The following is a 13,693-nucleotide window of genomic DNA, read 5'->3' as shown; positions in this document are numbered from 1 at the left end:
TTGATCCCAAAGATCACGTTAACTGTAAAGGCTGAGGGCCCTTCCACATGCAAGGCAGGTGCTCTGCCACTGAGCCCCAGGCCTTCCCCAACTGCAGCTGTCTCATATAACATGTCGTTAACCTGCCTTGGGTTCCAGTTGTCTGAAAGAAAGGCAGGCTAATAAATGTTTGCAGCAAATGAATGATCTAGCTTTCAGTGCCTCCGATGACTAAAGTGAAATGAGAAGGACAGGTTCTCTGTTCAGACCAGAGTATGTCTCTTTGTCTGTTGAGCATTCAGATACAGGTGTCCACTAGGAAGCTATTATTTTGGTTACTGTGAGTGACCTGGCGGTTCCATTTGTAGCCTTGTCAGTTATGTTGTGGTCTTTGGGAGCAGATGAATGCCTCACTCACCTTTACAGCAGTGCGGTGACTTTGCAACTCCTCTCATGTGTATGTAACTTTTGACCATCATGTCCTTTGTGTTCTTCAGTAAAGTAATAGTAATCAGTGTGAAATGTTCTGTTGCCTTTCCCAATTTCTTGCTTCCTTTCAATCTCTTTTTGTACACTGAAATGTGCCTGTAGGCAACTTCCTTCTGCACATTTAGATCAGTCATTTTAAAGGCAAAGATTCTCCTCTGCCTCAGAGTAATTTCCCTACTAAAGCTGTTTATATGAGATTTCAACTTCTCAGTGAATGCTGTTCCTTCAGTTGCATTGCTTTGAGTATTGTTCATGATGCGAAAGGAAGAAAATTGCATTTTCTGCACAAGCACAATTCTATTATTCAAGAATTTTTAAAAAAAACTGATGCATTTTTAGTCCTTAGGCAATATTATAATTATTTTGTTGGGGATTTAAAGTAGGTTGCCCTTAAATGACATCTGTTCTTCTCATGTTCAAAAACTTTATAACAAGAGTGAAGACTAGATAATGTTCCTGGAGCCCCCCTTTGAGAGCGATGAAATTCCTCCATGAACATGTACAGCATTATAACGAAAGAGGGTTTTGTTTAGTAATGACTTTGAACTGCTGAAACAAACAGGAGGTAAAGTAGCAAAAATATACAGGTGTTCTCTTTAAGAGCACACATTTTGACTCTGGTTTTGAACTTTAATTTAATTATACTTTATATATATAAAGGGTTTTTTTGCAGTCAAGTTTTATCTTTCTCCTACATTTTAACCTGAATTTTCTTCAAGAGCTGCATGGATAAGTGGTTCTCCTCTCCTCTGTTTTATCTTCGTAACAGTGCTGTGATATAGGTTGGCCTGAGGCAGAATCGCCAGTCCAAGGACAATCAGAGAAGAAGTTCACGGGTTTAGTGGAGTTTGAACCTCCCCAATCATACCATGACGTCAAGCTGGCTCTCCGGCCGTTTTCACACGTCTTACCGGCTCTGGTACGTGGCGCAAAGCTCCCGCAAGGACAGCGTCTTCCTGGCACGATTTCCCGGTTCTCGTGCAAAATCGCACCAGAAAGACACTCCTTGCGGGAGGTTTGTGCGACGTACTGGAGCTGGTAAGACGTGTGAAAACAGCCTCAGTTCCATTTATTTCAGAAAAGTAACACAAGGCACAAGAATGTCTCCTCCTCCTCAAAGATACTGTTTTGCAAGCATCATTCATTTCAGAAAGACTTGAGAATCCACCATAGTCTAAATTAATACAGACAGAAGGTTCACAGAGTTAAAGAAAGAAGTTTTCTGTTCCTCCTGCAATTTCTGCAGTTAGAGTATGACTCACCCTGCGGCTGCTTGCAGCTTAAGCAGGGAGTCAGGTTTGCAGCCCCGCTGGAGGAAAGGAGGCAGGCTCCCTTCCTCCCGGGCATACGGGGCTTTGGCCGGGGGGTGGAGCCAAGAGCCTTTGTTAAGGCAGCTCTGCCTTTCCCCGGCCGCAGTGTGAGTTACACTTGGCCCACCCTCCTCTCCCTGTTTTTAGTGTGGGACTAGCTGGCTGCTGTTCCAGAGCCGGGTAGGAATTTTTGCCTATCTTTCCCTGATTGGCCTTGGGAAAGGGGTTTTTTCGCCTACCTTGCACTAATGGCAGTTGAGGAGTTTTGTGAGGTGGTGCTGAGACTGGTCACTGGTAGGAGATTTTGGGAATAGGGTGCGGGATGGTGAGCACCCAGTGGCGCTTCCCCAAGTGTGGGGAACAGGGTCTGCCAGTTATTGCGGTATGCTTGTTGACGGCTACCGTTCCATTGGCAGAAGCCTGCGGGGATCCCCAAACACAAGGCCTCCCCTCATGCCGTACGGCTGCGGCGGTAGGTGCTTGATGGGGGGATCCATTGCCTGGCTGGCCGGGTGGCAGCCATTCATGGAATGGCCTATACCCGGGGCGATGGGGCTCGCCCAGGCAGGTCAAGGCGGAGGTCCAGGTGTTGACCCCAGGGCTTGACCTGTACCGCTTAGTTGGCCCTTGCCTTGTTACGTTTTGGTCATGTTAATAAATGGCCCTTTAATCCAAGCCTGTGTCTGCCTCTTCATTCCGGTTGGGGTTGCAAACGTATGGCGCATAATACCACAATGGCATCCATTTGACCCGTTTTCAAGGGTCAAATGTATAGATTTCATGGGTCTTATGTATAGATTTGCCAACACTGTTTTTGTTTTTGTTGTCAGCATTGTTTTTCTTTTCTTTTTTCATTTTGTTTTGCATTAATAAATAATTTTTAAAAATTTAAATTAAGTTTTTCAGCATCCTGGTCAGGGCCAGCCTTGCTTTGTTCCAGAATGCGAAGCGTTCTCTTCAAGAACCGCATTTCTTTTGGAATACTGTTTTCCTACTTATATAATCTCAATTTTCTTTAAAAGAAAATAACTCGAAGGAAGGTAGTCCCTTTTTTTTTTTTAATCATCTTAGAGGTGTGAACATCTTAGGAGCTGTATTGTCGAAGGCTTTCACGGCTGGAGAACGATGGTTGTTGTGGATTTTCCGGGCTGTATAGCCGTGGGCTTGGCATCCTGACATTTCACGGCGAAACGTCAGGAACTACAATGCCAAGACCACGGCTATACAGCTCGGAAAATCTACAACAACCATCTTAGGAGCTGACCACACTTTCCAGAACTTATCTTTTTTCTAATGAGGTATAATGGAGTGTTACTGCCCCTGAGGAGAAGCTGGCAATTTTTCTTAGATGTCTTACCATATGGCGATTAATAGTTACTTTCCTTGGGGGACGAGCTTGTTTTCTTGGGCTTCTTTAAAGGAAACTGCACAGGGGTATGTGATTGCAATTTGTGCTCAGAGCATGCACTGATACAACTCTCCTGTGTATTTGTGTACCTGCATGCTTTGTTGCTTAGAGTCAACATTTACATTGGGAGTGGGAGAAAATCTTCCAAAAGGAGAACGTAACAGTATGAATGCAGAGAATAGTGTGATATTCCGTCTCCACACAAGAGGTATAACAAACTCCAATAGTGATTACTTAGGAGTAGGAAACTAAGAGCACTCTATAATCACTCCACTCTCCTAGATATAAGGACAGATGGTCTCACATTCTAGCGTATCTGAAGAAGTGAGCCATGACTCACAAAAGCTCATACCCTACCACAAATTTTGTTAGTCATATAGGTGCTACTGGGCTCCTTCTCTTTTCTGCTGCTACAGACAGACTAACACAGCTACCCATCTTGATCTTCTTAGAAGGAGGGATATGAAAAACTTAAGAAATAAAAAGCCCAGACACAAATTTTCATGTAGTTTTGCCCCAATAACATCCCTGTTAAAATGGCTTTCTGCCGTCTTACAGTAACATTGGCAGTTTCACATGATGTGTTCTAGAATGATCTAGAATGTTCTAGAATGTATTCTAGAATGATTTTCTTAATCTTTGGAAACAAGCTTTTTGTGGAGCATAGCAGTGGTGTCTGTGGGAAGTGTCTTTGTACCTGGGCTTTCGAAGAATCTTGAGCTGTATAACATAATAAATTTTTTGCAGTATTTGAATTTTTGAGCTACATTAAATGTTGTTTAGGAACATCTTTTCTTGGAATTGTACAGTATGTTTATGGTTGCACATTTTAAAAAGCCTTGACATTTTCTAGTTGTGGGTCAAATAGTAGTGTTATTTTTTGAAATGTTGGCAGAGAAATTCCTTGCTTTTGGCTTTTTCCTGTACAACATACTATATTAGCTGCTGTCATACCCATCATCAGTGAACACAGTCGATGAATGCAAGTGTCACCAAGTGGCTTTCATAATAAGCCATGGAAAGACTTTGAGCTAGTTGAGAGTAAGGGTGGCACTCAAGTAAATGGAATATTGATAAGTGATGCTCAACCTGAAGAGGAGCTTTTAGCTCAGTAGTCTTTATGGTGTGACCCACCCTATTTTGAATGATTGTATGCCTAAGAGCAGCCTATTTCCCTGAAAAAGAATTGCATTTTCAAAAATCAGTACCATTGGTATAGGGTAAATGTATGTTGGGTCAGTCCACAGTATAATGCTGTCCCATGAACACCGGACATGCAGGGATCCTGAGAAGTCTGATAGCCAAGGTTTTATTCTCTTTGAACTAGAGAAATGTCATGAGAATCTAGACTGTGAAAATGAAGTCTTTAGATAATCAGCCACACTGCATAAAACTGTTTTACTGATCACTTTTAGTGTTCAGACGAAAGGTGTTGGAGAAGCTCTTTCCTGCCCCTCCTCCGGACGTTGCCATTTCAAGCACAGAAGGGAGCAGTGTCCTACAAAGCCCAGTTTCAGAGCAAGAAGGTTCTACCAAAGCATCAGAAGTAAGTAAGTCCCTGTTTATCAGGTAATAATGTCTGCAGATTGAGGGACCCTCTGATTTGAATGGCAACGCTTACTGGATTAATTTTCTTGACAAGGCTATTGCATGAAGTGAAACAAAAGGAAGCCCTTTGTATTCATATTTATTCTTATAGAAAATGATAAACAGGAGGTACTTGGACAATAAGAGCAGAACCACAAGTGAAAAAAGGCACAGATTGGACACTTGTCTGCTTCCCTCAAGTTTTGATGGGAAATGTAGGCATCCTGGTCTTGCAGCTTCGCTCTCTGACTGCTGTCCAATGGACTTTTCAACTGTCACTTGTCCAACATTCCGCCAAGCTGCCTACATTTCCCATCAAAACTTGAGGGAAGCAGACAAGTGTCCAATCTGTGCCTTTTGTCACTTGTGGTTCTGCTCTAAGACATATCTTTTCAGAACCCTTGAAAGGGAAGGACAAGCAAATATAGAATAATTCAAACAAAAAAAGCTGGCTGCCTTAAATATTCAACCATCATCTGCCTAATTGCAAAACAAACAAAAATAATTGCTGATTAATGCAGCGCTTTAGAAAAACAACCTGTCAGTTACAATATACAGTCCTTGATAAAGGATTGATAGACAGGAATTTTTGACTCCCAATTATTTCTTTTTAAAGTTTAGCCGAGAAAGAAGGGCAGGCATAGTTTGATGGCATTCTCCTTTTGACTCTAGTCCAGCCATGCTTATGGATAAAGAGGAGAGTAACCTTGGTGTAGTGGTTAAGAGTGGCAGGACTCTAATCTGGAGAACTGGGTTTGATTCCCCACTCCTCTGTTTGAAGCCAGCTGGGTGACCTTGGAGCTCTCTCAGCTCTACCCACCTCACAGGGTGATTGTAATGAGAATAATAATACCACACTTTGTAAACCACTCTGAGTTCGTTAAGTTGTCCTGAAGGGCAATATATAAATCGAATGTTATTGTTATTATTACTATTCTAGTTCCATTCCACTGCCAGTTGCGCCTGGTATTTCTAGATTGGATACAGGCTGAATCTGCACGTCCTGGCGTTGCGCTGAACTTCCAGAAGTTTGCGTTAAACTTCCGGAAGTGTAGTGTCTTTCTAGCGTGATTTCTGACTCATCGTGCCACAAGTCAGAAATTGCACTAGAAAGACGCTATACTTCCGGAAATTTAGTGCAACGCTGGGACGTGTGGATTCAGCCACAGTGTCTGATATTGTAATCCTGGGGGACATCACATGTAGGAGATCAATACAACTATTTGATCTAACCAAACACATCACATACGTGTATATATATAAAACACAATATTGTATGCTCTGCCACTTTCCAGAGAGATTTAATTGCACAATTTATATTGTAGCTGATTTAGAGTAATATTTTGGATATGAGATGTTTTGATTATGGGTTCTCCAACTTATCAAAGACAGTTTAATATTGTTTCTCCCTCTACTCTTTATTTTGTAGTCTTAGTTACATACTTTGTAAACCGCTCTGAGTGGGCATTATGTTGTCCTGAAGGGCAGTATATAAATCGAATGTTGTTGTTGTTTTTGTTGTTGTTGTTAACATCTAATTAAATGGGATCTAACCATCACCTCCCTTTTGGTTTAACATGATGTAACCATTTGATACTGAGAAGTGCACTCAAACCCATTTATTTCAGTGGACTTAAACATACTTAACTATTTGGCTGTCATCCAACACAAAATCTGATGTATACCTGTAGACTAATTTAGCTTCGTTGGTTACTGACAGACAATTTTTAGGTTTAGTTTCAAATCTTGTTTCATCACTTCCTAGGATAAGACGTTAACATGGAAAGTGTTACTGCTGCATTTCCTAGATCTACATGCAATACTAATGTTTTGATTTTGATATTTGAAACATTCTTCTTCCTTTTTACCTGTCCAAGTGACTCTTTCAAAGTGACATACAGTAATCAGTTCCACCATAAAAGAAACATCTTACAGAATGTGTCCCCCAGGGCTTTTTTTCTGGGGAAAGAGGTGGGGGAACTTTCACCTAGGGCAACTCCTGGCAGGAGGTGGCACCCCTGTCACAACACACGTGCAAAGCACACGCGCACGAGTTCCCAGCACCACTGATGTCATCGCTTCCAGGTAGTGACATCATTGTGCATGGTGTGACCCCCCCCCCCCCGGGAGAAAGGAAGGCAAAGAAGGAAAGACATGGAAAGAAGGAAAGAGAAAGGAAAGGAGGGAAGGCGGAAGGAAGGAAAGGAAAGAAGGGAAGAAAGAAGGAAAGACATGGAAAGAAGGAAAGAGGAAGGAAGGGAGGAGGGAAGGAAAAGAAAGAAGGAAAGACATGGAAGGAAAGAAAGAAAGAAAAGGAGGGAGGGAGGGAGGGAAACAAGGAAAGACATGGAAAGGAGGAAGGAAACACATGGAAAGAAGGAAAGAGAAAGGGAGGGAGGGAGGAATGAAGGCTTCAGCTGGGAGAGGGGAATCCCCCTCCTCTCAGCTAAAGTTTAAGGCCCGTTTGAGGCTTCCCCAACTAGTTGAAGAGCAGGGATTAAAGAGTTTCTTTCCCACAGCTTTCCAGGCAGAAAGGAGCTCTTTTAACCCCTACTCTTCAGCAGGTGGAGGGGACTTCTCCCGATCAGCTGAAGAGCAAGGGTTAAAGAGCTCCTTTCCCTCGCAAGCTGGTCAGGGCCACCTGAACATGTGACTACTTTGCAGAGCTGGTGTCCCCAAACTTTAGTGCTAGTCTTAATCTGTGCAGTTTATGGTAAGTGGGAGTGCTAGAATCATGAAAGAGTGAATCACACTTCCTGTATTTACATATTAATGGCCAAAACTGTTCTTGGTCTTTATCAAAGGAATAAACGTTTTTGAAAAGGGATCAAAGCACATTTGAATGAACAATTGTCTTCTCTTGACACCTGAAAGCCATAAGGCTCAAGGCAGCTAGTGCTGCCCAGGAGAAGAAATACCAAAGAGTCTGCTGAAAAGTTCATGCAGCAGTGTCAAGGAGACTTCAGTGCATTGAACGGTGCATCGGAGGCAAATGTAGGGTTCTAATCCTCTGTGTTAAGACTGATGAATTGGCTGAAGGAAGGACAGATCACTAGTGGTAGGAGGTGTACTTTTTGCCCTCACTCATTTCTGTTTACAGTCACTCCTCCAATAAGGCTCTGGAAGTATGCCTGGCAAGTGAAAAACTTCCTTGAACGAGGGAGAAGGAGTCATTTACTGGAAAGGATTAAATATCCTTCTCCTCTGGACTCCCTGTTCTTCAGTTTTTCTGCGCCCCACCTTACTTTATCAAATGTTATACTCTGGTAGTAAAGGTGATGTTCTTCCTTTATTAATCATTATTTCCCAAGTTATACTTCTAGATGGAAGAACTGTAATTTATTATAAGATAATCTAACATTCAGAATTGCTCAAAAGCAGAAATCTAAGGATGGCATTCCCCCCCCACCCCTTCTTGGGTGATATTTATTACAGAATCTAGTTCTGATTTTGACTTGTACTTTTGGATTCCTTTGTTTTGAGAGCATCTCAGAAGTACTTTCTCACTACTTCAGTAATACTGTTGTTTTTAGTATTAGATAATGTTGACACATTTTATTGCTAAAATGCTGCTTTTTACTCATTAAAACTGTTTGAAAATTGCTCTGAATCTGAGGATTGATCAATGATACCTTGGCAAGGAAGGCAACTATTTCCTATACATATTCATAAGAGAACCTTTGGCAGTGCAATAATGGAATAAACAACTTTGCAAACTGATTAAACAATTCCTTTTAGCAGTTAATTACTGTGGAAAGGGAGAGCAGCAGACTGTAATTATTACATTGCAGAGCAGAATATGACATTTTAAATGCCTTCCCATCACAAATTTGTATTCTGTTGGTTGATTCTGTTAACATGATATAACTTTCAATATGATAGTTGGTTATGAATAATGTTCTAAGGCCACGCTTTCTTCATTTGAATCAATGGACTATTGTTAACTTTTAATGTCTGGTAGGCCTTTTAGCCCTTCCCAAATGTCAGCAACCAATCTTCTCTGGAGATCTAGAATGATAACAATTCATCCCTTTATTCATTTGGTTCCAAAACGGGGTGGAACAGATATTGCCCATGTTTTAAGGTCTCCAGGAGCCCCAGTATTAGTCAGATAAAATAATACTGTGTTTTGTATTCGAAAGATTCGAAAACATTAGTAATACTATCAAGTAAATCATCTTGAAAAGAGATGCTTGGCTTTTGATTGATTGTCCTGATAACAGCATGCAAACCTTGCTTAATTGGATTAGAAGATCTGAGCAACAGCCTGTAAACGTAGGCATATTCTACATGCAAGTGTAGCCAACTGTTTAAAATCATTTCCTAAAAGAACAAAAACAAGAATTTCTTTGAGAGCCTTTCAGGAGCTTTCTTTTACAGCCTTTTGGAAGCTTTCTTTCATGTGTTCAAGTTACCAGCACCATGAGCATTAGAAACAGTTTTTCTAAAAAGAAAATTGGTTTTCCCTGGGTGCTTTGTGTACGTGGTTTAAAGGAGCAGAAACCACATATTTTCCTATTATTGTTCAGGGCAGTAATACCCTGTGCCATGAAAAACAAATGAATGTACAACTTCTTACAGCCCAAAGTTCTCTTCTACATAGGGTTGCCAGCCTCCAGGTAGTGGCTGGAGATCTCCTGGAATTACAGCTGGTCTCCAGGCCACAGAGATCAGTTCACCTGGAGAAAATGGCTACTTTGGGGGTGAAGTCTATGGAATTATGCCATTCCAAGATCCTTTCTCTCCCCAAACCCCACTTTCTCCAGGTTTCACCCCCTAGATCTCCAGGAATTTCCCAACTTGGAGCTGGCAACCCTACTTCTACAGGAAGTTGCTCGCTTTCTGTGTTGTCTTTTCCTTCTTTTTCTAGTCGTCTCCTGTTGGGAATAGGGCAGTGCCATGTTTGTGCATTGTGTGATTGAATGCTTCCTGATGCAGAGATTACCTTGCCCCCAGGAAAGCCATTCCCAGATCTGTATGCTAAAATAAATGCATAAGACGGACCCCCATAAGCGTGGATACTTCTTACTATTGCAAATGAATAAAAGTTTCACTTGAGAAAGAGTAAACCTTACCTGTCAGAAGTTTGGAGAAGGTAGTTTAGGATTTGAACAGTTTTCTTTTTTGTAAATGTGTTTTGCTTTTGAATGAGACTGCCTGTAGGAAACGAAGCATCTTAGAATGATGCATTTCTGAAAGCACGCAGTACTGTCCCAATAGATTCTAACCCCTTTACAAACTTTCACATTTGCTTCTTATTAATTCTAACATTTGATTAACATTTCATTATTAATCAACAGTGGTAGGAGAAATTAGCCCCAAGACCTGATGGTTTGAGCATGAATTTAGGGAGATGAAGTCATGGAATAGTTTCAATTAATTTTGGCTTGATGTCATTGTTTTCAGATTGCATGATTAATCAGTTTGTATTTTATTGAATTTTCCCCTCTTTGTTAACCTCTGGAGTGAAGAATTTTAAATAGTGTCTAAAACTATTTTAGGTAGAAGTAGGGAGAAAATTTGTGCTTTGATATTGTCAAAAATAAATTGGAAATGGCTTTGTTTCTTTGGCTGAGCAAAAGAAGCTGTGCCCAAACTTTTGCAATTTCCTATAGAAAATTTTGAGAAGGATTTTCTAAGATATCAGCAGTCTATGTACTCACTAACTGGGAGATGACCTACTGTGAATTCTTGATCAAAGCAATCATTATTGGAGTAGACTTCATTTGAACTATATTACATTTCTGAATAGCTACAGATTTTTAAATCTTCTGCCTAATGGTATGAGTGCATTTTGGCAACAGGATGTAGGATATTCAAGTCCTTTTTCCTGAATTTTCAGCTTTCTTTATTTAAATGAAAATCCTTTAGGATTTTCAGGTAATGTGGAGGGATATGGGGAATGTGGAGGTAATGTGGGGAAATGTGGAGACAATATTCTGTGCTGTTGCTCAGTAAAAACCTTCCTCTCTTATTAATTTTAGCCAATGGATACAATGACATTGGTATAACCAGAAAACACTAATTCCTTTTTTAAAATAAGTTTTATTAATATTAAACACAATTAAATAACTTAGAATATAGGCTATCAATAACTAGGTCCTTGTTGCTTAGAATTACTCTCTCCTCCTTTGGTACCTTTTAGTTCCCTTCACTACAAAATTTCTGGATACGAGCCAGGACAGAACTGCATGTTATATGGAAGATACAATCCAAGCCCAGTATCTGTGAGGAGAGTGCAATTTTTATTGGGGAAACAGTATGGTAGGAAAGGGTTTAAGCACTTCATCATCTGCATCATGACTGCAGTCCGAATCAACCTCCACTCCCAACTGTTTTTAAGCAGTAACATTTAAAAAAAATACATTGGGAGATCTAATCCTGGATCTCCAACGTAACATGTAGTTTAGCTTCTTAAGAAGGGCATGTTTATCTCAGTGTTCTCTTATTATCTTCTAGGTAAAGAGAGGATGATTCTGCCTCCGAGAAAAATGTACACAGTAAATCCTCCTCCTGAAGATTATGTACCAGTTGCTAACAGTGAAGTGAATTATGACAACTCTGAGAGTAAGGATGACAATGACAGCAATACTTCAGGTAGTATATTGAGATTCACAGTTTTGCCAGAAGCCACTGTTTAGATCTGAAAACGTGAAGTGGGTGGGGGATTTTTTTGTAGAATTGTCCCAATTTACAGGGGTGTACATTGAGCTGTGGTGCATCTGATAAGATTTTGCCAAACCTCGGCCATCTTTGGCTGGAATAACTCTTGCCATTTTAGAAAAGGTAACGTTTAATAGAAATACCCCTTCCTCTATAGTGCTGAGGTCCTCAAGTCCACTTAATTCAAAAACATTGTAATTTTTGAAACCAGAGCCATTTTGAGGGCTGCTTTGTTTCCACGAGTGTATAGTCTCAGATTTGGATGTAGGCCTGCTTGTTTGGAAGTTCTCTGACTATATAGTAATGTCTCACATACAAACATGAGGCTTATATAGTGTATCCTTCTTTCTGATGTGGTAATGGTGCCATGCAGGGAGATATGATCTTGTGCTTTTTAAACACAAGAGTTCCCTATATGTGTATGTGTGAGAGTACAGACAATACCACTTGAATCTGCTCTTATTTCCAAATCAATACGGCTGATAATATTAACAAATAGGTTGTCCAGCATCTGGTAGATTGCGGTACATGATACTGACATTTGGGTTGGTGGATTGTTTTGGTGCGAGTCTGGCATGCTGCTCGTGTGGCTTCTAGAACTGTAGGATATTCACAATATATTTTGTATAAAAATAATAGATGTTGCATTTTATTAGTATTTATGCTGACTTTGCTAGCATTCTTTTGCTGATACACAAACCATTTAAATTTATTGGCTAGTGCTTATTGACTTGCTGCATTGTAATGATAACGAAATAACAAACGGCAAATACGGGTCGAGTTACCAAAAAAGACAAATGTCCCCGTATGGAAAAGTAAACCAATTTAACCGCTGTTTATATCAGGTGTAAAAACACCAAATCAAGATACTGTAATATATAAACACAAAATATGCCTGTATTTGGCATGCAACAGAACTGTAAGGATAGATACAACTCTCCTCCAATTACAGATAAACCAGTCCATAAACACAAAACACCATAATGGATCCTGGTGTAGTTTCGTTTGTGGTGGAAATTACTTGAATGGTGATCCCCACAATTGCAGGATGAAAATGATGAGGATTATCTCCCTCCTCCAATTACAAATTAACCAGTCCATAAACACAAACCACCATAATTAGTCCTAGTATGGTTTCTTTTGTGGTGGAAATTGCTTGAATGATGATCCCCACAGAAGCGGGTTGAAAGCAAATGGTGATAATATCCCGACAGGATTCCGGATGCCTTCCTGTTTCACTGCCCTCTTGTTCACGGGAATTACTTCTCTGTAAGAAACATCAAAAACATAATATCCCCTATCTACCACCTTTATAGAACATAATACTCAGTGTGTGTTTACTCACTCAATTCCAGCTGACAAATTTCACGACCGCATCTCATGCTTGGTCAAAAGCTGGTGTGGGAATGCTCTCTGAGCAGAGTATTTAACATAAATCATGAGATAAAATCTTAAAGCTACATGTTCTCTTTTACACAGCTCCAATGACTTACACAGGTACAATTCCCAAATTATTAACAGCTATAGCTTAAGTTGATGTTGCTATACAAACCCTGAATAGTCAATGAGAGTATTCAGACCAAAAGGTCCTAAGCAGTCTAGCAGACAATTTAGATTCTCGGTTTTACAGGTCATCAAAAAAGAGAGATTTAGGGACCTTAATAAGGAACTTATGAGAAGGGAGGCGTACTGGACCTTTGAGCTACACTGCTTAGGACCTGCTTAGTAACATCATCTTAAGGGAACTGTGAAGTATTAGGCAACCTGTTTGCAGGTGCTCCTGAGTTTTAGTGATCAAAGTGGCATTTTGGAATAAGTGTGACATATTTCATTACCATTAGGCGTATTGCTGCTATGTAGAATGCAATTTTCTGGAAAGCATCTTCATATATTTATTTGTTTTAAAATCTCCATAAGGTATTTCTGTCTAAATATCTAGGATTTACAATAGCAATAGAAGTAAAATACTAGTTAGGAGCTTCTGTACCATAGTGGTTGAGTGGCAGGTTGCAAATCAACACTCTGCTGGTTGAAATCTCACTACTGCCATGAGCTCAGCAGGTGGCCTTGGGTAAGCCATTCCTCTCAGCCCCAGCTCTCCAGCTGTATTGTGGGGATAGTAACAATGCTGACCTTGTTCACCACTCTAAGTGGGACACTAATCTGTCTAGAAGACCAGTACATAAGCACAGCACAGTTATTATTATACTTGAAAAATCAATATGTTTAAAACCCCAAGGAACTAAAGTAAAATCAA

At 40.4% G+C, this 13,693-nt stretch overlaps 1 protein-coding gene across 1 annotated transcript in view; it reads left to right on the top strand.

The window, feature by feature from the left end:
- Positions 1–13,693, top strand: part of ERICH1 (glutamate rich 1) — a 114,420-nt gene that overhangs the window by 20,598 nt on the left and 80,129 nt on the right. The window contains exons 2-3 of the mRNA XM_054988548.1: positions 4,602–4,736; positions 11,233–11,370. Coding sequence (XP_054844523.1) covers positions 4,602–4,736; positions 11,233–11,370 — 273 coding nt within the window. The remainder of the gene's footprint in view (positions 1–4,601; positions 4,737–11,232; positions 11,371–13,693) is intronic.

This window comes from Eublepharis macularius, chromosome 1, assembly GCF_028583425.1.
Source record: "Eublepharis macularius isolate TG4126 chromosome 1, MPM_Emac_v1.0, whole genome shotgun sequence".
In the NCBI taxonomy this organism is placed as follows: Eukaryota; Metazoa; Chordata; class Lepidosauria; order Squamata; family Eublepharidae; genus Eublepharis; species Eublepharis macularius.
Note: the sequence above shows the minus strand (reverse complement) of the source record. Positions and strands in the feature narration are given on the sequence as shown.